We start from the raw sequence: 25,274 nt of genomic DNA, 5'->3' as shown, positions 1-25,274 counted from the left end.
AACAAGGTAATACGAAATCAGGTATTTATATTATAGTGATACGGTGTCAGGAAAAATGAGACGCTTTTGATGAGAAATGTCACTTCGGCAGGCTGGCTTCGGAGGCCGTTCCTATAACCCCGTATTTGAGAGGCACCGACTGCGTAGCACGATGCTCGATTTTCTGAAGCACTGCCTCCGACAAGTGACGCACGGGAGAGCTTATAAATGGGTGGTGTTTTAACGCAGTAGCCTCGTTTCAGCCTTGTCCATGACGTTACCGCTTATTTTCCGCCGTCCACCCCCCCGGTTAAGGATTGTGTTATTTTCCCAACAGAGTAAGCAAAAGACAGTGCTCTTCTCTAACACGTTTATTTAGTACCTTCTTGCTTCGACACAGCTGAACGACGACGCCATTGATTCAGTGGGTCCGGTACCACTCCTTTTTCTCGGCCTCCTCTTTCTCGACCTCGGCGATGTACGGTTCCAGGTAGGGCACGTCGTCCTCGAACTTGGTCCACTGGCTCTCCGGCAGGATGGTGTGTGCGATGTTGCACTGGATGGCCCGCAGGATGCGGTAGTTGCGCTCGTCCTGCAACTTCTTGGGCAGCCTCCGCACGGCTTCCAGCGTCACCGGTTCATCGCGGTACATGTCGTTCTTGAGCAGGCCGTACTGGTAGTACTTGCTCGTACTGAACATGAAACGAGCCCAGGTGCTGGTGTTCTTGATCACTTGGTTGGCGCTCATCTTTGCGATCGACCTAGCACCACGACCTTTGCGCCGTCCTCGCCTCTCGGGTATTCCGCAGTGGCTCGAAGTGGCTCCGACTATGCCTGCTTCTGATGGCTAGTGACGGCTTCGCAAGGCACAGGGTCGCAAACTCAACAAGTTGATTTGGCTATTTTTATTCATCTACACTCCGTGCGCAGATTTTATGCTCTTAAACTTTAGTGCATTGAGTGTAGTGCACGGAACAAGCTATGACGTGCATACCCAGATACGCTCTGATTATTGAATTGCAGCCAATAATAGCAGACTGCGTGCGTCGTTGGTGTCGTCGTCTCCGGAAAGCGCCCGACTTTCCACGTTGAGAACTTCCACCTTATGAAAAAAACAAAACAAAAATTAGTGTCACAAGACAGCCTGTCCTGTCCACGTGCTTCCAGGTACGTGGACAGGCTGTCTTGTGACACTAATTTTTGTTTTGTTCCACGAGTGAGAGCTCCACCAGTCGCATACAAAATGGCGCCGCGCGTTTGCAACTTCTGCCCGTTTGTCCGTCGTCTGCTACCTACTCACCGAAACCTGGTGTGGAAAGTGTTTTTACCATGCTGCTCTTCGTCTAAAAAGTAGGTTCGTGTAGGCGGGCGGTTCTACACTCTTTCTGTGCGGGATAAAAAAAACAAGGCAACTATTTGCAAGAGTTACACTGGTAAAGCTAGTGCAGGCAGAAAATTACCCTCTTTTGTACAAATGGAGTGCTCTGATCACAAGTTCATCTTCCCCGAGCTGTTCCTGAAATTTCATTCTATGTGCTAAAACCAGAGTCGAAGGACTCTGCTAAAACTCATGGCATCATGTGGGGCACTCTGCCCAAACGCGGTTGATTGACGGGACACACACACACACACACACACACACACACACACACACACACACACACACACACACACACACACACACACACACAAAACACTTCTAAAAGTGCTTCCCTTTGAATCTCCATAAAATGTTTTCCTTCCGATTTTGTCTCGATCAGAGGCGTTCTTTCTTTTGTCCATTGCTACTATTCAATGAATCTACACCGCCCGTCTGAGTTTTTGATAACTACCTCATCGCATTGTAATGCCTCACCGTACTCCGCTGTATTTTGCTGATTACTTTTTTCCCGTGCCCCGTAGTGATCGCTGTCCCGTGTCCGTTCTCATGAGATGCCGTTTCCGGTGTACGCACCAATGAGAACCGCGCAATATCGTTATGTATGTACCTACTTTAGCTCTGCACCAATCAGGAGCAGCGAACCCGTCGGCGGTCGGACAGAAGGCGCGCAAATTCGATGGCTGCGCCCGCCATTACAGCGCTTCGCTCAGCTTTTGTGCCGAAATGTGGCTCAAGTAATTAATGACTCCCGTGTATGTCGAGTGTAGCGTCCGTAACACGTGCAGCTGGTGATCGGCGTTATCTCCGTCGGACTGGCGGCCCACTCGTGTTTGTGCCTGTCGCTACTCGGCAGCGGCGTGAACGAGGTTCGCGAAGATGGACACCTGAATAGTGTGTGGGAACCATGGTGGGAACCATGTACCGGCGACATTTAACTCAAAGGTGAGCTCATTCCGTCGATATTCGGTCGCTGTGCGCGGGAATCTCCGCACGTTATCGCTTCGTAAGCGCCACTCAAGGCAACGATCTCTATCGGCGGCGATTGAGAAGTTTGCAGCAGAGAAGTTTTCGCACGCCAGCTGTCTCGCGCCAACTGCTGCCGCTCGCAAGGAGCGCGCTTTTGGGAACGAGCCTCTGCCGATGATGGCTGTGATCTTGTTTTTCCAGTGGCGCTGATGGTATGCAAACACTGATAACGATCAAGGACTCGTTTGCTGTGGTAGCCAGTTCGAAAGTTGACTGGCGTGAACCGCATTGGTGATCGCGATTACGCGTGGTCGGGCGTTGGCTATGTTTGCTTTTGGTCGTCTCAGCGTTGCGTGAGCGAGAATGCGGACTCGCTTACATCTGTTTCACTCTCTGTTCAGTCAAGTCACCGGCAGTCGATCGCTTTTCTTGGTCACTCGCACCAGAGTCCTTTAATTGAAGGACTCTGCTCGCACTAGTTCACAATAGGTGTGACTACGCTTTGTCTTGCGTAATGTAAACACGACCCTTTTAACCCTAGTGTAGTGCAGCGACTGCTGTCTCTGGCATTGAGTACTGAGTTAATTAAGCAAAGTTGCAAGTTGAATAATGAATTATTGAGTAAAACTTTCGGTGAACCTTCGGACTCATTCGAGACACTTGTGAGAAACCGAGACGCACAATCTCGATCAAATGTCGCCACTGTGCCCAGGAAAAGAAACATGCCAGGCTGTGCATTGCGCTCTTATCGAATATATTGCCCCCTGGGGTTCCGGTAATAAGCTCTAAAAGTCGCCGAGGATCCCAGTGCCTTGAAAACTTACGCGTAATCGTCTCCTTCAAATGGCATGGCTCGTCCTTCCTGGCGAGTTGTTCTAAGTACTGGAATAAAACTACTGGGCCTAAACACTTCTTTGAAGCCATTCTCAGCAGCTGCGGCCCCCAATCGATCCTGCACGTGTGTACTTATTTCCCTACACGATTTCAAACAAGAGTTACACCATCGATGTGACATCGTTTGCTGGTGATGCACTCTTCGTAGCAGCTCCTACTTAGGTCGAATCCTTGCACCCTCCGGTCTTAATTGTCTTTGTGGTTGATCAGGTTTTCTCAATAAGGATGGTCACAATAAATTAATTTGTTGGCAGTCAGCGCCCGTCCTTGTGTGATCTTGTCAGTGTTTTCAAGCAGTGATGCTTTTCTTCATTATAGATTTACAGCAAAGAACTTTAGAGCAAAGATGTTGCGCCCATGCTACATGCGCACGAGAAATGCTATTAGAGAGTTTTAGTGCCAGGTATGCAAGCCCTTGGGTTTCTTTGTATTCTCCTTGGATTCAGCGAGGAGTACACAAGCGGCTTGGGGTCCCCGACACTAGATCTCTCTATCCACTACATAAGTTCCTGAAGAACTTTCTTTTCGGCGGAGCTGCCACACCTATAAAATTAATGGCATATGTCGTCGTGATGTCAGTAGCAGTGATTTCTGAATAGATCGATTTCAGGGTAATTAATAATAAACACGCATTTTAACAAGTCTAGTCTGTTCTCAGTGCTAATGAAATGTAGAAATATGCATGCTATATGGTGCCATTAGCTTGAGTCTGTTGCTGTCTTTTACAACATTTCAACCAACCATAGCAACTTTGGCCATTACATGTTGAATCCGAAGCCCAGAAACAACATGGTGCCTGTCATGTTGTAGCCGTTGCAATTCTCAATTGAATTTTGCTTTAGTGCAACTGAAGAATGACATTAGGATTCAAGTAATGCGCGTTGGGGAGCTAGTTGGTGTGACATTGAAACTTAAATAAAACTGCAAAGGGGACGGAACACAAGAAGAACACTGTGCGCCCGTCCTGTCTACTTCTTCTACTTGTGTTCCGTCCCCCTGCACAGTTTTATTTTAGTTTCAACATGAAGGTTGTTACAAGGGACACTAAAGAGCAAAACGATTTTTCTCATATTGGTACAGTACTCTTTCACAATACCAAAAACACCACGTTTGCTGCGAGAATGCGCTTAGTAAGTGAGAAAACGCACAAAAACAAAATGTGGGTGGCAATGCCACCTTGAAGTTTCCGCACCATTCGCCGTGACGTCACATGTTTTGACGGCGCCTCCTAAGGACTACGTAGTTCATAATGTGTAAAAATGAAGTACATTGTCCTCTGAAGGGGCAATAGACTTAACATACCAAGTTTGGGGTAATTTTGTTGAGCCAATGGCGCCAAAATACGATAAATGCACTTTGAAATCCGTGACGTCATGGACTTCGAACTTAATTTTCTCTATTAATAAACCTATGATGGCCAAATTAATGACATTAGAGATCTCAGAGCATAATTTATTGATCTAAACCGATTTGTTGTTTTTCTTTAGTGTCCCTTTTTTATAATATTTTAAATATGTTTTACACGATAGATGCTATATCATATATTTTATGCACACTGCACTGAGCAAGCTTTTGCATCGAGAGCATGCAGTTCTGGAGAAAGCATTTGGTGCCAAATGGTGTTAAAGGGGTACAGACACTAATCTTCGAAGCTGAGTTTGCTCTGCCGTAGAGATCTGCTGTATACAGAGACGGTTGTCAGCAAGTGTGAAAGTCAGTAAATTCCAATACGCTATTCTGGCGTTAAAGTCGTTTTTCGCATGGCGCACCTGCTGACATCGACATTATCGTGACGTCAGGCTACAGGGTCAATTCTGGTGACTTCACACACCAGTATGGCTAGTTGTGATGAAGCCAGGTACCAAAACATACAAAATGTTCGCTTGTGCGTGACCAACGAAGCCACGGAGTGTAGCGGCCATGGAAACGTCACGATATCTTGCACGAGCACGTGAAGAGAAGCTCATATTGTTGCGACGTAAGGGTACAATATGAATGGAAACCACCTTCTAAAACCTACTGTAATTAGTTTTGCATGGTGCACTCATGTTTATCAGTACATTTTCTAGGCTCTTTAGGGCTTGGCCTCTCACTTGACAAAAAAAAAAAAGCTGAAAATTTTAGTCTCGGTACCCCTTTAAGAAAACGCCATTTGTCTTGCCCGCAATGTGTCGCCCAACTGGCATTAAGTCCTAACCCTTTATAGGTTTGCCTATATTTCTGACACAGTCATATAAAAAACAGCTGTGGTATATTCATGTAAGCTCCAAAGAAATAGTATAAAATGAATTTCATCAAAATCAAGCCAGTAGTTTACTGAAAAAAAAAAGTGGGACATACATGTACCACTGACTCATGAGTGTTTTCAAAAGGTAGGAAAACACTGTCTCATGAAGGCATCATCTCGAGATTGCATCAGCAGATATTTGGGATGGAACGGCTGACACAAGTGGCACAGAGTATCGCTTCTAAAGGTGTGCTGAGCAAAGTCGTGGGGATCTCATTCCAGCAGTAGAACACCACCTACACCTGCGCCTCTTGTGAGCCGTCGTAGCTCTGTGGTCTGTTCCTGTAAAGCTTCTTCACCGCATGCACCAAACATTTTTTTGCCCATTTGCCTGTCCTTGCTTTGGCTGTCGAAATTGTCGAGTACAGCTGTTGTGCCTGAATGTGCGCCTACTTTTCAAGAGGAATATGATATCAAGAAAAATATTTCCACGCACCGATATCCGCAATTACACTGAGGAATGAGCGTGGCAATTTCGCAGGGGATTGTTCTGCTGCATTTATCGGTCAAGTTATTCTGAAAATATACAAAAACACGTGATGACTGGAAGCTAAAATCACCTCTGAAAAACCAGAAAAAGAGAAAATTATCCGGTCTTTTGATTGGTAGTTTCTTTCTATCTGAAGAAGAAAATTCAGAAGCTGTCATAAATTCACCGAAATTTAATGTCACTGTAACACTAATTCTGCCTTTCGAAAGTGTGATAAAAGATTTTTCCTCAAGAATACAAATACTTAGGTAAGATATGAGTGACTTAATGTTGCGATAATTGCAATGAGTGATGTGGGAGAAAATTTTTCCTCCAGACAGAAAAATGGGACGTAAGTGTTCCGCAATCACACAAAGGGTCAAAGGAGTACTGACACAAAATTTTGAAGCTGAGATAACTTGTGAGATAAATTTGTGTGGACACGCGCATTATTTACAAAATATCAGTGGCTAGTATAGACCTTTTCACAGATGGCTCCCTGGGCGCCGCCATAGTTCTCTTTGGGCTGCGCTAAATAGGCGTGACCCCCCAAAAATGCACTACCGAGGCTATGACCTCGGCCTTTGTACTCCCGCGCGCAGCCCAACATGGCGGCGTTTTTTTCTCTCTTGTGAAAAGGTGTATAGCCTAGAACATATTTAAAATCAATTTTAAAGTGCTGTTGTGCAACAGCATGCAAAACGCACCAACTTGGCAACAATTAACCAACAACCACCTGCATCACGAGTTTGCGTTGCCTGCCATGATCCTTGTGAGGGTTCTCTCTTAGCAGACCTTTTCAACAGAAAAAGGGGGTAGACTTGCACCAGAGTACAAAGGCTGAGGCCCTTGCCTCAATAGTGCATTTTTTGGAAGGTTACGCATATTTATAACATCCCAGAGGGGATTGTAGCAGCACCCAGGGAGCCTTCTTTGAAAAGAGTTGTCAATGTTTGGCGAAGTATGAAAGTGACAGATTGCTTTGGTCTCGTACCGTTTATAAACTATTTCTTTGATGACTGTTACATGTGACTGTGGTTACTTTTATAATTTGGTGTTCAGCTTTGTTGCTTCTATATAATTTCTGCCACAAGTACTGGCATCTTAAATATATAGCTTGTCTTGCTTAGGGTTCGATGACCATCCATCTGCTTAATTATGTTTCTATCAATTAGCAGTGATTATTGTATGTGCAATATGTTTAACAATAAATAATAATATTTATGAAATGCTTAAATGATGCTTTAAACTCTAGGGCCCGTATTCACAAACCAACCTTATCCTTATCTTTTGCCCTCCTTGCCTTTTCGGCACCTTAATGCGTTTCATAAACAAACCTTATGCTGCAATCCAGCCTTTCCTTAACCTTATCGCCGTGAAAAGGTGGCGTTTGATAAGGTAGCCTGGCAGGTACCTTAAGGCGCCATGGCTGATTGCGCAAGAAGCTTTACAATGTCATTAAAGAAAAGGTGACATACGCTATTGGCATTCATATGTGCAATTAACGTTGAGAGTGTTTGGCAACCATCAAAATTCCACGGAAGAGTTCAGCGACGGTGTGTTGCTGAGCAGATTCTCGAAGCAAGCACTTCATGTCCCTGAGCTTGCCGCTGGAAACGTGCCCCCACTTTGTCGGTTTTCCCGCGCCACCACTCCTCCAGCTGCTGGTGGTGCTCTGTTTCTACTGCGCAGGCACTTTTCCAATTGTTAATGGTGAGTTCTACATTGCCCCGCATTATTAAACGTGTGAAAAAATCAGTCAGGGTATGGTGCGGAAGCCGACGTGTTTCACTGCAATATTTTTTACCCATTTTTGCAGTCACATAGCCGCTGCTCGGTGCGCAGCCGCACGTCGCTCTTGCTGCTTTGAGCTGCTCCCACTTTCTCGTGTTGTCCTTCACTAACACCGTGTGCTATCACAATGCGCCGCTTTCAAGTCAATGAGCAGCGCTGGATCTTCAGTGAGATGCAATTTTTGCCTTTCTGTCGCACTCGATAACAAGCGTATGTATGATCCACGCAAGCAGCCACACACGCAGGCAGATGGAGAAAAAGCGCTCATAATTCCACGTGCCTGTCGGTGCCCTCGTAAAAACCATTGCTTCGTGGACTGGCGCGTCTAGGTAAGCCACCGGTTGCTATGACAACGGTGAAACGTTAACAAACAAAAAAGGAGCAAACGGCGCGGCCAGACGAGGCGCGTTCTTACCGAAACTTCCACGGGTACGTACGTGTTCCTGCATTTTTCTTATTGTTTTGAGGAGCATACAGCTTTTTTTTTCTTGCTAATAAACCAACAATGAGCCAGTAAATGTTCATAGCCTCGCGCCCACCCTCGTTCCTTATGACGACAAGGCCGCCTTCCGTAAGGCTGCCTTAAAAATGAATAAGGCGAGTTTATGAAACACACTGTGACCTTTTCTTATCCTTACACTTTTGCCTTCCTTGCGAGGCAGCCTTATAGCGATAAGATAAGGTTTGTTTGTGAATATGGGCCCTGAGTCGCATGGATTATTTGCCATCTGCTCGAAAAAGCCAATTGCTTCTCGAAACTATACTCGGCGACAACTTATCTTGACTGTGGAGCGAAGGCTATGGAGGCAGGGCTTTCGCACATTCGTGTTGCTCCGCAAGTAGTACAGCAGCTTGCGGCTCATTTTGGCTTTGCTCACTCGCATCATTACCGCGTTTAGAAAATTATATACACGAAAAATGTGAATGGGAGAAACATTTTAGTTGTTCAGCGTACATTTTAGTGTGATATTACGAGTATATTTTTCTTCGAGAATTAAACAGTGCGTTTGTGGCCGCACACTCACCCACTACGTCAGTTTACTTTAGAAAACGGCCGTGCTGAAAATGTGGTGCTGTCTAAGAAATGCAAAGAAAAGGAAGGCATTCTTGCAAAGTGAGCAATAACTGTATTTTAGCTATAACTTTCTGCAACTGTTTGAGTCTCATAATAAATAATGCAGTATTTATTTCAGCAAAGCAAATGAGAAAATTATCAGTAACATAGTACTTAAGTACTATGTTTTGGCGCGGCAGCAGGCATGCGTTTCGGTTCTGTAGCTTCCACAGTGCTGTCAAGAAAAGTTATCGCTGAGTGTAGCATACTTTTCTGCTCTAAAAACGCTTATGCCAGCTCCAAAGCAGCATTTTTTCTGCTCCAGAACTTGCTCCAAAAAGCAAAATGTTGCTTCCATCACTGCAACAGTAACCGAGACCAAGAGAAGCATGTGGGGGACGCTTCTGCACTTTAAAAATTTGTGGTGTTCACAATGAAAAGCTGTCAGTGTAATCATTTTGTGGGTGAAAGGCAAATGATTAGAAAGCAGGAAACGACATCCTGCCAGTGGCATCCCAGCCCACTGCCTCTGAAGACAACTAATTTTCTATTACTAACACCATGACGAAACTAATGGCATTCCCATAATCTCTCCTTGGTCTCAATCACTGTTGGCTTCTTTCATACACATTACAGAAATGGTTAGGCCAAATAAAACATGTATTTAAAAATTACAGCCGGACGCACGACGAGGTAACGATACAGAACTTGAGCACTTTCACCATGGCGCACTTCTGATGACTGTTCAAGAAGTCTGTAGCCACTACTGTAGGGGCACTCAGCGTGAGAGCGAGGACAAGGCCGAGTGTTGGAACAGCTTGGGGTCATACTGGACATTGAAGAGCCAGTAAGCGGATGAAATAGCCGCCAGCCCCTCCCCCCATTTTTAAGTGCAAACAGCTCCTAGCAGTCCACCTTGATGAAGGCCAGCCACTTGAACGTCTCCTCCCAAAAATATGATGTAAGGGGTTGCAGGAACACTGATGACCTGTCGTTGCAAGAAAATAGTGCATAATCACTAACAACCCACGAATTCATTTTCATCTCTCGATACTTAATCACCATTTATAGAGCGTTATATCTTATTTTAACGTAATACAGAGAATGTAAGCAATACAAATGGCTAGTTTGACATTTATGTGCACAACATTGGTTTATGCCCAACATAAAATTTGCGACCACAGCGAACAGTGCCCACACTTCTTGAGATGGCAGCATTATTTTATAATAAGTTTGTTGCACTGAACTTCTCCAGGCCAATATATATGCTTATTGCTGTTAATTATATTGCTTTAGACCGTGTTTGTTTATTTTAACAAGGTTTTGAGCATTGCTAGCCAAGTGTTAGGCCTGTATTGAGCACTTGATTGCGAGCGTGACAACGCCACATGAGATTATGGATGAACGACCAGCCGGGCCCCTGAAGTGCTACGCATTTAAAACAAAATGGCATAGTTTGTCTGCTTCGGATGGAGGCGATGCCGAGAACAACAAAAGAAAAAAAAATTGCAGTTGCTTAGCTCGGCTATGCCAGGATATACGTATCGTTAGCAAAGGTTCAGCTGATTATTCTTAGCTTTCCAGATTGTCTAGGATCATTAGCTTTCTTCTTTCATTCTTCGTACGCTGAACCGCTAATTGCCAGGCAACTACTTCGGGATCCGATGAGATAAGCTTCTCGGCTCTTCTGCACCGTTGAGCAGGATTTGCGCTCTCCTTCTCCATGGCATTACCCACCTGCAAACGCCAGTCAGAGGCGCTATCAAGCGGCTCCAGCGCAGTGTCAGACGGCGACTGCACAGCGAAGGCGAATAGCTGCGCGTGCGCCGGCACCAGTGCGTCTGCCATGGCTACGACGTCACTCCTCTCGGATGCGCAGACCAGCAGCGGCGAGTCGCGCGCGGCGGTGGCGGAGAGCGCGTGAGATGCCGACGCCGGTGGCGCATTTGACAACCGTATGCTACAGAACGCAGGAGAGAGAGGGAAGGCCATGGGGAGACGCCCATGTCGTCTGCTCTGGCGTTCATTGGCTGCCGGTGCCGCGAACGCCATTTCCGCTTTGGTTGAAATTTTTCGCACGGTTGCCGCGGCAATGGCTGACTGATCACCGGCGTATTCACAAAGGAAGTGTCTAGCGTTACGTCTAGACGTAACGATAGGAGCCGTTGCAGTTACGTCTGGACGTAAGAATAACACGAATACAGAGTCTTAAAAGTTACGCCCAGCGTGACAACACAAATGCAGCCCGTTAGACCTACCGAACCTATTGGCCCTAGGGGCGCAACGGTTAACGTGTCGTACTCGAAACTGCGAGGACGTTGGTTCGAACCTCGCTGCTGTCCCGGTTTTTTTTTTTTTTTTCTCTTGGCAGGGTTCTGTCACACCAAGGACGCTGGCACGGACGCGCGCCTGCCCCGAAGGAAGGTGCGAGTACGGGCTAGTTGGTATTCCATTTCAAATTGCGGTTACAGCGCAGGGGAAGACACGAGACAGGGACCGTCTCGTCTTCGTCGGTCCCTGTCTCGTGTCTTCTCCTGCGCTGTAACCGCAATTTGAAATTCCCCGAATGGGCAGGCGTGCGGGTAAACAGCGCGTGGCCGCGACAGCGGCTGTCGCGGCTAGTAGCGCGTGCCGGAGACCCTGCCAACCGGCCATTGAGCGTTAGCGAAATGGCCGCACTCGCGAAGCGAGGGCGAAGCCACGATTAGTTTTCCGCGCCCGAAGGGCGCAGAAGGCCTTCACTGAGCAACAGGAAAATTTCTTCGCGCTTCTCAGTCTGGCAACAGACTTCTGCGACACCAAACAGAACCCTGCCGTGGGTTACGGACGTAACGATAGCGGTGACTACAGTTACGTCTGGTCCACGGTGTAAGAATATTCCGGTGTTGACACTGCGCGCGCGTAGGCGGCCAGAAAATGTTCGGTCGTCGGTCCGTTGAGTGGTGCGCCATCTAATGGCTTGAGGCTGAGATGCGCCCGCGAGTAGCCGAATCACGGTGGTGCTGCGTCATCGCCGCAGCGCTCGCCGTGCCCTCTCCTGTTGCTCTCTCGATTTCGCCCCTCGACGCCGCTTGGCGGATGCACATTATCCAGCAAATGGCACAGAAAAATGCACGTTATCAGCAGCATGCGCGTTGCTATGGAGACGACTGCCCCGCTTTTTGTGCTCCAAGACGCGCGTGGATTGCGGTTTCCCATGCGTTGGGGGAAGAGTGTCATCACCTGAGTATATTCTTACACTGTGGTCTGGACGTAACCCTAGCCACTCCCATTCACAAAACACCACACAACAGCGGCTCTCAGTTGCTCGTCAACCACCAACGTCGGCATGCCAGCCGCCTCGGCTGCTGGCAAAGCGGAAATGGCGTTCGCGGCACCGGCAGCCAATAAACGCCAGAGCAGACGACATGAGCGTCTCCCTCGGTCTCCCCTCTCTCTCCTGCGTTGCGTAGCATACGGTTGTCAAATACGCGCGCTCCGGTGAGCCAGCAGTGTGATATCACTGATCCTCGCGCATGCGCAGCACGGCTCATGAGGATCACGCGAAATCGGCTCCGGCTAGGCAAGTGTAGCTAACGCTACAAAAACGGTACTTCTACACCGCGAGTGGAGTCGGCTCGTTGCAGCGGATGTCGTCTGCTAGGAAAGCGAGTTCCTCCCGGTCCGCGCGCCCACTTCTCGACTCCACGCCACGCCACTGCTCCACCATGGCAGATGCTCTGCCTGGCGAGCGAATCTATTTCCATTCCCGGCCATTTCGATCGCAGCGGTGCGCGATGGCAGCCGATCCGCTCTTGGAACTAAATTGCCTCTGGAAGACCTGACGACGCCACGTAGCAGCAGCGGATAAGCGGACGCAGCTGCTATTCGACGCCGTGACCTAACCGTAACGCAAGACAACGACCTACGAACGTCGACGTGCTTATCGATGGTAACAATGTCGATAAGCACTCTGTCATCAGTTGACCGTTCGCCACGAAGTTGAAAAAAGTCGACCTCCTGGAAAAGCCCGGACAGCGGGAGGTAATCCGCACGGCAAGGGTCACCATTAACAACCGCGGACTAAATGCGCGAGCTCCGTAGCATTGTTGAAGAGATGTCATTCGCTGTGCCGGTTTAGTAAATCGTCTTTGCTTTTCTACAACGTTATGTCTGCAGCGACGGCGAAGGTAACATAACTGATGTTAATAAACGTACACCAGGGTAGCTCAAAATTTCAGAAGAAAGACCGCGGAATTCACAAATTTCGAACAAAGGAGCCGGACGCTCTGACCACTACGCCACAAATGCAAACTCGTTTCCAGGCGCCAACTCGCAATATATTCTTCCCACCTTGACAGGGATAGCTCTGTAGTAGCGGTGCAGAGGGGAGTACTGCGCCGCGGTACTATAGTCGGTGACAGCCTAAGAATAAATATAAGCTCCGCCCACGAGGCCGCATTGCTCATATTTTGCATGCCTCCGCGCTACAAACGAAGTAGTTCCTAAACAATGGCAATAATTTTCACGCATATAAACCTTATTTTGCAATACTGCACTGATACTGAAATAAAGAAAGCAAAGCTAGATAAAATAAACTGTGAAGGCACAGAGTTCAGCGTCAGCATAACAATATAGCTGTTATTTAAATCGCACCCCCCGCCACGGTGATCTCGGAGTCTATACGAAGAAGTAATGTACATCTCAAAGGTGATGTTTCTGAGCAGCACCTATTTTGGTATTAAAACAAAAAATGCCAGATTTAACATAAAGCTTAAAATAAAGGAATCGTTATTTTATGGTTTCAAAGAACGAAACACGGACATTAATCGCATTTAACAAGGTCGTTTCTATTTTTTTTTTTTTGCGAAACTTTCGCCGCCAGTTTTCTTCACTGTCTGCTGTAACTATGGCAACTGACTCAAAGGGAAGTATGGCGAAGTGGTCTGAGATTGCCTTCGTGAATTTCGACTCTTGTGTTGCCGTTGATACCGCATTTGCGTCTCTAGTCGTCGTGCTTGTCATCGTGTTTGAGCTAAACGCCAAGGCTTCATTTGACGTCTTGTTTCAACGAAATAAAAGCGTGTAGCACACATCGCGTTTAACTGTGGGGGTCATTGCATGCGTTACCGTTACTTTCACGCCAAGGAGATGCAGGGGGCTAAATTGGAGTTGACTAAAAGCTTTACGTGGGATTGTTTCTCGCCTCGACAACTTGCACTGGCACTGCCATTACCCCTTAAGACTTTGAACGTTCAAGTTTTTAATTAATTTATTATTTATTTATTACATACCTGCGTCGCCCCAGTCGGCATTACAGCAGAGGGGCACACTTTTACTGGAAGAGCCCCCCCCCCCCTACGATATATAAATATAAAAATATATATATATATATATATATATATATATATATATATATATATTTACACACACACACACACGCACTGAGGCTGCCATCGGTTGCCATACGACAAACAGGAAAAGGATATACGCTTCTCAAAAGACAGTTTATTTGTCAACGTTTTGATATCAAGGCAAAATTTACGAGGCTTCGATGCGCTTTTATAGCATCGTCCTGCGTGCAGGTAGAGCAAGGAAAAAAAAATAAACAATAAAAAATGTAGAAATGAAAAAAATCAGTAGTCAAAAGACCACACATACACACTCGGACATAGAGAAAACACGCGCATCTTCGAAGAAAAAAAAGTAAAACATATAGATGTCTATATAGATAATATCGGTGGACACAATCAGTAAGTACATCCGTTTCGTACATTGTCAAGCCCCACCTCTCCGGCTCCCCCCTCTTCATTTGTTTGTGAAGCATAGTGAGGGGGTGAGGCTTCAGAAGAAGGGATAAGCGCTTAAACAAAAGGGTCTATGCACTATGAGCTTCACGAGTTTAATATAAACAAATTATCACTGCGTGATACATGCACACAATACACGCGAAATGCAAAAACAACGCACGTTAGACAAAAACAAGAATTCCAAATACAATATCGTGAAGTATGATGCAACGCCTATAAAAACAAAAGCTTTTTTTCACTCAATAATAGTTTTAGCGGCGTTACTTCAGTTACGATCACGATCCATGCAATCGATGTGCCACAGCGAGCGCATTATTTCACGGTTTGCAGACAACGATTACCTCGCACGGCGTTTAACATTGCAAGGCGTTCGTGCATCGAGCGTGAGACTTACGCGACGGGCACTTCAACCTAGCACATCATTCTGAGACGGTGGAACTGAATTCCGTTAAGACAACGCAACTGCGCCAATAGGCACACGTCACAAAATCACACACGCACCAGATGACCACAATTATCTTCTTATAATGCACACACCACTGCATATTCTCCACACCTGGTTTGTTTACTTTCGCAATGTGTTGCGCTAACGGGCTACGTTGGTGGCTTTCTTTCTCTCACGCTTCGTCCGTACATACGTCGTTTATATAGGAGCACAGCACGGCGCATATCACAATAGATCACCAAGATTCCAACGTTGCGAGCTCCAAGTAATACACACACACACGCACACGCACTTGTGGCAACGCTAACGCCATGGCTTTTGCGGGCGGTAAATCGTACACAGACGCGCATATTCCGACTTCACTTTCACCTCACTGCACACGAATGAACGCGACGACAATCGTCGATGTGGTGACCCTCTGGCGATATGCTTGGTGTATCCGAGCGATGGAGGGAACGCCCGCCGTGTTGCAACTTGAAGCTGCCGAAACGACGGAACGCGCTAAAGCGTTGTAAAACACTCCGAGCTGCTGCCGCTTCGGTGATCTCCAAACGCGGCAGTCACAAGCTTCTACTGCATCGGATGACGACCGGCGAGGATGATGCTGGGTACGTACGAATAACAGTAGGAAACAGCTTCTTCTGGAAGAAACTAACACCTCAGGAAATTCGAATTGACGGATCTCGGTATCGGTGCAGCGGTACCTCGCCTCTCGTCGCGAACGGCGCCATGTTGCATTTTTCATTGGCTCGTCTTAACCGTTACGTCATTGTAAAGAGCGGCCGTAGTTGGACGCGCATAACACGAATGGACAGCGGTAGAGTTTACTTTTTATTCTTAGCTTGTCACCGACTATAGTAGCGGCTGGGTGCGGCGCTGTGGCGCGAGCAGGAAGCACAACGCTTTCACGCGTTCGAGGCGCGAACTACGAACCTCTCGTAGGGAGCTTACATGACTGGACGGCCGGTCACGTAGGCTCCCTTACCTCTCGCATTTATGTGAGCCGAAGTGCAACATGCCGAATACACTACGGAGTCGGACCAAAATGCTCGGTGGTTTTATGCATTCACTAGAAGGCAGTCATGCCGGCCCTATTCACTCCGCGCAAATTGTACGCGTTTTTCTTAACGTCCAACGCATCTGCTACGAAATCTATGGGGACGCGTTGAGAACAATTGCGAGAGGGATCGTATTTTTGTAATGGGGCCACGAGCTGCGGTGAGCGATGACGAAGAAGCAGGGCCCGTGCCGACCGACGTGTGCTGCCGGTGCCGCTTCGCCCACGGTAAGTCCCTCGACCCTTTGTAGATAATAATGGTCAGGCTTTTACGTCCCAAAACCACGATATGGTTACGAGGGACAGTAGAGGGCTTCGGAAATTTTCACCACATGGGGTTCTTTAACGTGCACCTAAAAATCTAATAGCATTTCGCCTCCTTCGAAATACGGCCGCCGGGATTCGAACCCGCGACCTTTTGGGTCAGCAGTCGAGCACCGTAACCACTGGACCACCCTTCGTGTCAGCTCTTGCTACTTCGCATGCTCTCGATTTGGTCGGCAGCGGCTGGTCTCCCCTTGCGAGTTTAATCACACCGTGTGACACCACGCTGTCCCAAAATTTTTATTTAGAAAGTCCCTTACGCATTCTACTAAGACAACTCGAAGGCGAAAGCTATGTTCTTATCAGTAAATTACATTGACAAGTCTTCGAAGCTTTCTGCGCCACACGTGGTTTTGCACTGCCTCCGGTATCGGCCCACCTTCAACCAAGCGACAATGTAGGAAGCCGTCACAAATTATCGGAATATGTGACGTCATTGATTACGTCATGTGACATTGTGGTCTTATGAGAATTCATACGCTAACGGCGCGCACGCATTCACTTGAATGAACGAAAGAAGGCTAACTTTTTTTCGAGGGGTTCGTTGCTTTGTTAGACGCAACCAAATGAATCCGACATACAGTTTGGCCGAGGAGAGTATTCGCCGCGAGATCTTTGAGTGGCGCCCTCTCGCGTGTGACGTCATTTCGGGGACTCGGGGGCCGCTCTGTGCGCGCGCTCGCCACGTGAAGGTTGCTCGACGCTGCCGGCCAGTCTGTTCTGCTCGAGTTATTGAAACATTAGTAGACGAGTTTGTGGTGAGCGTCGGAGCTCGCAAGTTGTGTTTACATTCTCACGCCTCACACACACACACACACGTAACATAAACTCTGTGCCGTGAACATTACTTTGCATGGAGGAAGGAATACTAAGGAGAGGCCCTATCGTATTCAATGCATTGCGAAAAGTGTGGCGGAAGTGACGTCAGATTTATGGGGCAAACAAAACGGTATGGGGCAAACAAAACAGCAGACGCCCCGCGGCGTGCTCTCCGCGGTGATTAGCTTCTGCGCATATTTGTAGTCCCGGCGTAAAGTTAGCGCGTATTGTGCGGTTCGCACACAGTAAAATGTTGCGAGCAGACGTTTACCAGGCTATTCGTGCGTGGCAGGCCCGAGCGCTGCGTGCTGAAATTCTTCGTGGAGCGTTTTTGTGCAACAGTACAGAATACCGGTACGCGCCGTGATCAAAAACGTTCAGCCCCTGCATCATCGTATTCGAAGTTACGCGTTCTGCTGGGCGTTGGGCCTTCCCTTTCTCGTAGCGCGATTTCCCGATCTGTTGCCGGATTAGCGGTTCTTTGTTCGTGTATATGGAGTGAGCGGAGTAGCTATTCGGCGCAACGCCAACCTACAGTTGACGTAACTTCACGTCGAAAAGAGGACACCGCTGTATTGTATACGCGACCGTGCACGTAAAGTTTGTAATTCCAGTACGCACACAACAACAAGCACGCAGCGAGCGCACACCGCACAATACATACATCACGTAGTCCGATAGCAACAACATAAGTTTATTGCCATTTCGTTGAAAGACACAGCCTCTAAAAACGTACGATGCCTTCAGCGCATGTTATGTACGGTGCGTCAGACGCCAAAAACAAAAGTTCACGTGTGTTCTGAGTTGACACAATGAGTAAGAAGCAACAGAGCGCACATCCGAGAGCTTCGCATGCAAATAACACGCATTAGTGATCAGCAATGAAGCGAACGTGTACGTACACATGAAAAGTGACACCCGGTACTTTCCGCAGTGCACGTGGGCATTGCGTAGCTTTCCTAAAGAACACACACAAGGAACAGCATGCGTGAATCGACTGCGCGCCGCGGCGCCGCTTCCACGGCGAAAAAAAAGGGGGGGGGGGGGGCTCGAATCGCGCATGCGCTTGCAAACGATACGACGGAAATCGCGAAATGTTTCGAGGCTCCTTCGCTAGGAGGCGATGCGGGTGTTTGCGATGTGGAGGCTTCACGAATGTGACGTCAGGGCCTCTCCTTATTTTTCCTTCCTCCATGTTACTTTGTGTATCATTTCTTACACTGTGCTTTTTTGTATGCGTAAGACAATCTCTGGTGTACGCTTTCCCTCTCCTCTCTTTCCATGCACCTTTCGGGGTGGCGGCCCGCGCTCGCGTGCCGCCGCAGCTCAGCAGACGGAGAATAAGGAACCATACCGCACGGTCGCCTCGTCTCGCAGTCAGTCCATCCGCCGCGTGCTCTCTACAAGTTCATAAAACAATTTATACTGTTCACAAACAATTTGTTCAAGGAAAATGCTTCGCGAAATCCAGCGGAGTTGCCATCAGGGCATGTTCAGTGTCGATTGCATATCGTGTCGTCTGCTAGCCATCAGTGTCTATGCATTTGCATGTACACTCTTAAAAAAAAAGGTAGTGGTACTTGCTAACTTTTGGGCAGTAACGGCTTGTCACATATGTTACTACCCTGTTAGTAAGTGCAGTTAGTAACGGCAAGGGTGGTAACTGTTACTACCTTTGCCGCTACTAACAGCAATTTATTTATTAATTTTTTTATTTAGCAAATGCCTCACAGGCGCCAGAAGAGGCATACGGTGAGGGGGGCATATAGTTCAATACATAATACATATGCATACACTCATTCAAAAAAGAAAATTTCCACAAAGTCAAGAAAACTCCAAAATACCATTCTATACATGTTAGGGGAAAAAATCACAGTAAAAAAGGAAATTAACAAACAAGTAAACAGACATGGAAATGATTTCATGACAGTAAGTATAGCATAGGAAAAAAAAAAATTACATACGCTCTAAGAAAAACTTGAGCATTTGGGGAGTATTTCTGCTACTCTACAATAATCGTCATCTGGCTTGCTCGCGTTTCCTTTCTTGAAAACGCGGCTCTCGTCACTTTCCTATCAAGAATGCTTGCTCAGGTGAAGCCGGGAGTCCGAGTGAGTCCGGCTGAGCAAAATGTTGGTGAGTTTGAGTCCGAGGGAGTCCGATTGAGAAAAAGTTTAGTGAGTCCGAGTACGAGCGAGTTCGGTTGAGGAAAATTTCGGTGAATCTGAGTCCGAGTGAGCTCTCACAACAAAATATGTTTCTTGAGTGAATCTGAGTGAGTTCCAAAATTTTTGCCGACCCATGGCAAGATGTGATGAATAGGCAGCCGTGCGACTGGGGTGTAAATTAAAATGTTGAATGTTGATGTTTGCGCACCTGCGGTGCCGACAAAACGAACGCAGAAAAAAAAAGAAGCGCTGTAGCCAGAAGTCGCCGGCTAACTTTTCAGAGCTCCTCGTTTATGCGCCGGAATTCCCCGCGGAACGGCAGTTTCCGCATGCTCAGTTCGATTTCCCGGGCGCGACGTCGAAAGCAGTGGCGACCGCGAACCACCACTCGAATGTGGTACTCGTTTTCGTTGACGGTGCGAGTAAAGGTGTTTCCATTCGTCCACTCCTTTCAGAATGCAACCACTGCGAAGCTTTTCGTTGACCCGGCACCACACCGCACTTCCGCGGCCCTTACTGATGAGGCGGCTACGCGATTAGCGCTCCCTAGGCCTAATGCTGTCGCGGGAAGCTTGCCAGACAACATGAGATCAGGCAAGTTGGTCACGATGCATGACTTCGAATGAGTAGCGCATAAAAGAACGGAGACTTCACAGCATTAGCGTTTGTGCTCGCTACATCCGTGTCTTTTGCCTCCGTTTTTTTTATGCGCTACTCATTCGAAGTCATCAGATCGGGCGCAAAAGAGACAGCCGGGGCAACTCTTCTTCATTAGCCTGCCGAGCGTGCAAGTTCGCCTGCTGGTGGCAAAAGCGAAAGCACACATCGCAGAGCCTTTACATTTGCGGAACATAACTATTTCCCGAACAAAAAAAAAAAGACATTTTCGCTGCAAGGGCGAAGCAATGAATGCGAAAACAACCAGTTGGAATGTTATACGAAGTAAGGGTAGCAGCTAACTCTTTGGATCTGATCTCGCGTGATACTTGTGTCACGGGCACGTTTGGTGGCGATCAGGGCCGATCCCGATCGGACTTCTCGATCTCAGTCAACAGGTTGGTCGCTGCTACTCGGTACAACCTAATCCGGATCGAGTTTGGCGCAGACGTCGGCCACATCGCAATCACGGAGCCAGATCTAGCAATGCGCAGGTTGCGATCGTGTTGATCCCGATTGGGCCTGATCGTGATTAAATGTGACCAGTGTAGCAGCACCTGATCCGGGTCGAACTTAATCCAGATCGGCCCTGATCGCGATCGTAAGTGCCCGTGTGACACTGGTCGGCGCTCCGGAGACCGAAGCGGTTTTTGTGCTGTCAGTCCTCTAAACTCGAAGCGTTGAGAACGCAGCAAGTTTACGAGCTGTCTCCTGATGTTTGTCGAAACTGCGCTAGCGAGCGCGCCCTTATGAGCGAAGTTCGCAGTTGCTGCTCGAACGATGCAGCACCCCCCCCCCCCCCCCACGCACACACACCTTCCACCGACGCTCTTGGCCCGACTAAAGACGGCCGGGGCGTTTCCTCTCTGCTTGAGGGACCATCGATTGTAGGCCTCGCACGCTGTGCGATGCCATCGCATGCGCCATACGTGCGGCGGAGATGGCCGGCTCGTTTCATCTCTACTTCAGCCGCTTTCGTCCCCAGCGATGGCGTGTTTTTACTCGCGCGGAGAACATACGATGCGCGGGGCGATGTAATCGAGTTGGACTAGACGGCAAAAGCCCGCCGAGAGTTTCCATATAATTGCTATCGCAATAATAGACCTGAAAAGCCGAAGAGCAGTACGGTGCATTTGACGCAGACGCGGGCGCCCGTTCGGTGCGGAGCACGCGCACGGGAAGTGGCCGCAGCGAAGGCTTCTCCGGCGCCTAGACAACCCTCCTCCCCTCCCCTCCCGCTCCGCTCCTCGTTCGTTCGCTCCGCGTCCCCTCCTCCTCCGTAACGCCTTCGCCGCTCTCTCGTTGATTTCTCGGCGCTTCGGCGCAAGCTGTCGTCGCTCTCTAAAACCACACGTCGCTCTCGTCGGCCGGCGCACCTGCGTTGAGAAGCGCGGTCGCTACCTCGCTTATCTGAGTGGTATGCGTATACATGGAGTTTTATGGGATGATAAACGGGAGTAAAAGAAGACCGCTTTATAGCCGGTCCCGCACTACACTCTAAGAAAAAATCGAGTATTTGGGGAGTATTTCTGCCACGCAACAATAATCGTCATCTGGCTGGCTCGCGTTTCCTTTCCTTGAAAACCCGGCTCTCGTCACTTTCCGATAGAGAATGCTATGTCACGCTGATAACGCGCGCGCCGTTCGTGACCGGTAAGTGCCGCGACCGCGGCGATAACGCGAGGAAAATACGCGAGATGGATGACGATTATAGTTGCGTGGCAGAAATACTCCCCAAATACTCCATTTTTTGTTAGAGTGTATAAGCGGTTACGCTGTAAATGGTCCAAACCGTACGTGCATGGAACGCTATGGAATTTTGCTCAGTTCAGCCTTATTTAGCTGTTTTAGTTCTCACAAATTCAGTTTTTCCACTCGGCAATGAGCCTCTGAAGGCTCCAAAGGCCTTTTTCCCTGCTCTAAAACACGCTTTTCGCTGCTCCAAAAGACATTTTTTCCTGTTTCAAAATGTGCTTTTGGCTGCTTCAAAAGCCTCTTTTCCAGGTAGTGTTTGGGAGAATACAGACCAACTTACAACCGTGCAGAATTAGGCTGTTGCAAAAGCTGTTTCGATTGGAACACAAACGGTCAACTGTTTATTGTTAATATGCTTAGTCAATCCAGTGCTCCATCTGGTCCTGTGTACACTGACAACTTCCTTATTGCGGGGGTTCTTTAGAATGCGTGATTACTTCCTCTGCCTGAAAGAAACCAGGGTGAGGAATTTTGCACGACGCAGAATATCCACGATGTGTAATTGCTTAATTTGGCTTTGTTGTTGCTGCACATTACGCTTTCAAGTTGGTATTGTTGGTTGTGAGCGAAAACTCGGCGTTGTCCGTGAGCAAAAATTCAAGATCCATGCAAACAAAGAAATAACAAAAAATCTGCTTTGAGTGGGAATTGAACCCAGGACTTCTCTGTGGCAACCAGGTGTTCTACCACAGAGCTACGCCATTACTTGAAAGTGTTTCGGAAAAAAACACTATATGAAAGTAGATGAAGAATAAAACGGCGCTTAAGACGGGATGGGATGTGCGGATGGATCCTCCCAAGTTTTGTATCAAAATTTTAATTTTGGAACTTGGGTATTATTTTATACCACCACAATAATTTTGATTGATAAATTATTTTAAAAAATTGAACTATTAGAAATCTATTAATTTGGGTCACTGATTAAATTTGAATGAAAAGTGCGGGGACATATTTAAAGAATTTTTTTTGGACTACCATGATCATGTGCATCTTAGATTGTAAAAGCCAGTTGCCTACATTGAGCAGAATTCGGGCCTGAAAGGGTTAAAATGATGCAAGATTGAAAGACTATTTAATTTGAACTATACTACTTTAGTGAACTGATAGCGAACATCTTGCCAACAAATGCAGGCTAAGCAATGAATGCGATAGCCACGAATTTGAATATTATACGAGTTAAGGCGAGCAGCTAGCTCCTTTAGGATCTGATCTTGCATATCTCTACAAAACGTGCTCTAGAGAGCGATGTAGTTTTCGCACTGTCTGTACACGAAGTAAGCAGTGCGAGCACAGCACATACATGGGTGGGAGCCATTACTGATATCTGTCAAATAGCACAACCACGCCCTTTTGATCAAAATTTGCAGTTGGTACCAGAGCGACAGTAGCTGCTTGTTCCCTATTCAGAAGGTGTTGAATGCTCCTCTCAGTAGAGTGGCAGGTGCCTGCCCTGTGGACTCCTCTGCCTCGTGTTACCATCCCTGATGTGCTGCTTTTTCATGTGAAGATCAGCCAACTTGCACAGTTTTACACTCTAATGTGTTGAATGGAAGAGCACCTGCGGCAACCCCTGGTGTGTGATTTACAGACTGCTTTTTTATTGAAATAAAAGTAAATGTGTCGTTGCCGCCATTTCGTGGCGACGACTAACCCTTTTCGTTTGGTTTTTCGGAATAAAATAAAATTTGAAAACACAATAGTAGTATTACCTTCTGCGAGTTGAAAAGTTCTTGCTCTAACACAGCCTGCTAATTTTAGCACACACACGCACAATGCACAAACACAATTTGGTTAAAGGCAAACTGCAACAAAATTTGACTTGGGCAGAATCAGAATGTGTAGTGAATGTTGGGTAAGTAATGATAACAACTGAAAAATCTTGCAGTTGCGTATTTAATTTATAATCGGTGCTCTAATTGTCTGCTAGCAGACGACACATGCACCTCCCTTCTAATAACGGGGAGTTGCACTAGCCTGCAGTTTCACAATTTTGATTAGTGCCATAGTGTTTGCTTTCCTCTGAGAATCTGTTTATGCTTTAGAGAAGCCTTATTTAAAATATAAAAAAAAAGCATCGTGGTGGCTCCACAGTGCAGTCAGGAGTGCCTACCAGCGTGTGTTTGAGCTCTAAGCCATGGGGCCATGTCAATAATAATGCACTAACGCTGTGCCTCATCATCTGGTGGCACAGGTTCCACTGGAGTGGGCAGTGCTCACGCATTGCAGGAGCTGTGCACTTTGGCAATGAGACTGTACCTCTTGCACACACGGCACCACTCCTCGTGTTGCTCTTAGCTTGTTCTGTCCTCGCTTTCTGTGACCGCTCGCTGGCTTACATATGTAAAATTACGCCGCTCATCCTTCTGCTTTGTAATCATCCTCTGAAGGTGTTTACCGTAAAATCCTGAGCAAGTGCCCCCCCTATGATGAAAGATAATTCGACAAAGTTTGGAGGGGGCGCCCTTGCTCGGTCATGGATCAAAATTAAAGATGGCGGCGGAAGAGCCGCAGGAATAAAGAATGCACACCCATACTTTTAATGAAATGCTTTATAGAATATCCGTGTATTCACTGTTTTCATTCACCCTCGTCGGGTGAATAAAAATAGTGAATGAAACAGTGTAATGGTGGGAGGGGAGAGGAGGCCACGTACTTGAAATCTCCCGAAGAAGGGAAGGGGGCGCTTGCTTGGGTAGGAGTGCTTGCTCGGGATTTTATGGTACATACATTTCAATAGCACTAAATATTTAAGCTTGAGGTGTACATCACAAGTTTCCTCAGAGAATGCTTCCTGGTAGTGAGGGACGCCAAGTGGACCATACAAGAGCGTATGCAAGGGCTTGATTACAGAAACCTGCACTATGTCATCGTGTCTAGCTTTGTTTTCCCATGTGTATCTGCGATGCACGTGTCATGCACATTGATTGTTGTGACACATGTATGCATGTATGTCAGCTCAATATAATCTCGTCTGTGCAGCTTCGATTGTGCGAGTCTAAATTGCAGTTCAATGGCGACGCCCTCACCATACTGTTATATTTATTTATTTGTAATACCCTCAAGGTAAATACAGCGCATTATAGAGGAGAGGGGCAAGAACACTATTACAGTGAAACCTCGGTGATACGATCACAGTTCATACGAATTTCGGGGTGTTACGAATTTTTTGTTTGTCCCAGCCAAGGCCTATTGGCCTGCAATGTAATGGAGTACGGTTGTTGCGAACCGATTTTGACCCAGCGACGTTTGATACGAATGTTCGCTACAACCCCGGTACGAAGAGGTGCTGTCCGCGCTGTCGCGGAAGACGCGCCACGGACGTGTGAGCGCGAGAACGCAAGCGTGGGCATGCGCGCCGCACCGCCAAATCATCAGAATCACGGTGTAAGAAAAACACTTTACATACAGTCAGAATAAACCTCAGAGACGTGTCACG

General features: G+C 47.4%; 2 protein-coding genes across 2 annotated transcripts in view; one reads left to right on the top strand and one right to left on the bottom strand.

The window, feature by feature from the left end:
- Positions 1 to 335: 335 nt before the first annotated feature.
- Positions 336 to 803, bottom strand: LOC119406060 (cytochrome b-c1 complex subunit 7). Its single transcript, XM_037672908.2, has one exon. It carries the CDS (start codon positions 725 to 727, stop codon positions 401 to 403), a length of 327 nt encoding a protein of 108 aa, XP_037528836.1. The 5' UTR covers positions 728 to 803; the 3' UTR covers positions 336 to 400.
- Positions 804 to 2,023: 1,220 nt separating this feature from the next.
- Positions 2,024 to 25,274, top strand: part of LOC119406058 (myb-related protein B) — a 167,586-nt gene continuing 144,335 nt past the window's right edge. Inside the window, exon 1 of the mRNA XM_037672903.2 lies at positions 2,024 to 2,302. Coding sequence (XP_037528831.1) covers positions 2,265 to 2,302 — 38 coding nt within the window. The 5' untranslated portion in view covers positions 2,024 to 2,264. The remainder of the gene's footprint in view (positions 2,303 to 25,274) is intronic.

The sequence above is a fragment of the Rhipicephalus sanguineus genome, chromosome 9, assembly GCF_013339695.2.
Source record: "Rhipicephalus sanguineus isolate Rsan-2018 chromosome 9, BIME_Rsan_1.4, whole genome shotgun sequence".
Classification (NCBI taxonomy): domain Eukaryota; kingdom Metazoa; phylum Arthropoda; class Arachnida; order Ixodida; family Ixodidae; genus Rhipicephalus; species Rhipicephalus sanguineus.
This window is presented reverse-complemented; position numbering and strand designations above follow the sequence as displayed.

Excerpts from the sequence above, each read along its gene's own strand:
- LOC119406060 (XM_037672908.2), bottom strand. The coding sequence starts at position 727 with ATGAGCGCCAACCAAGTGATCAAGAACACCAGCACCTGGGCTCGTTTC.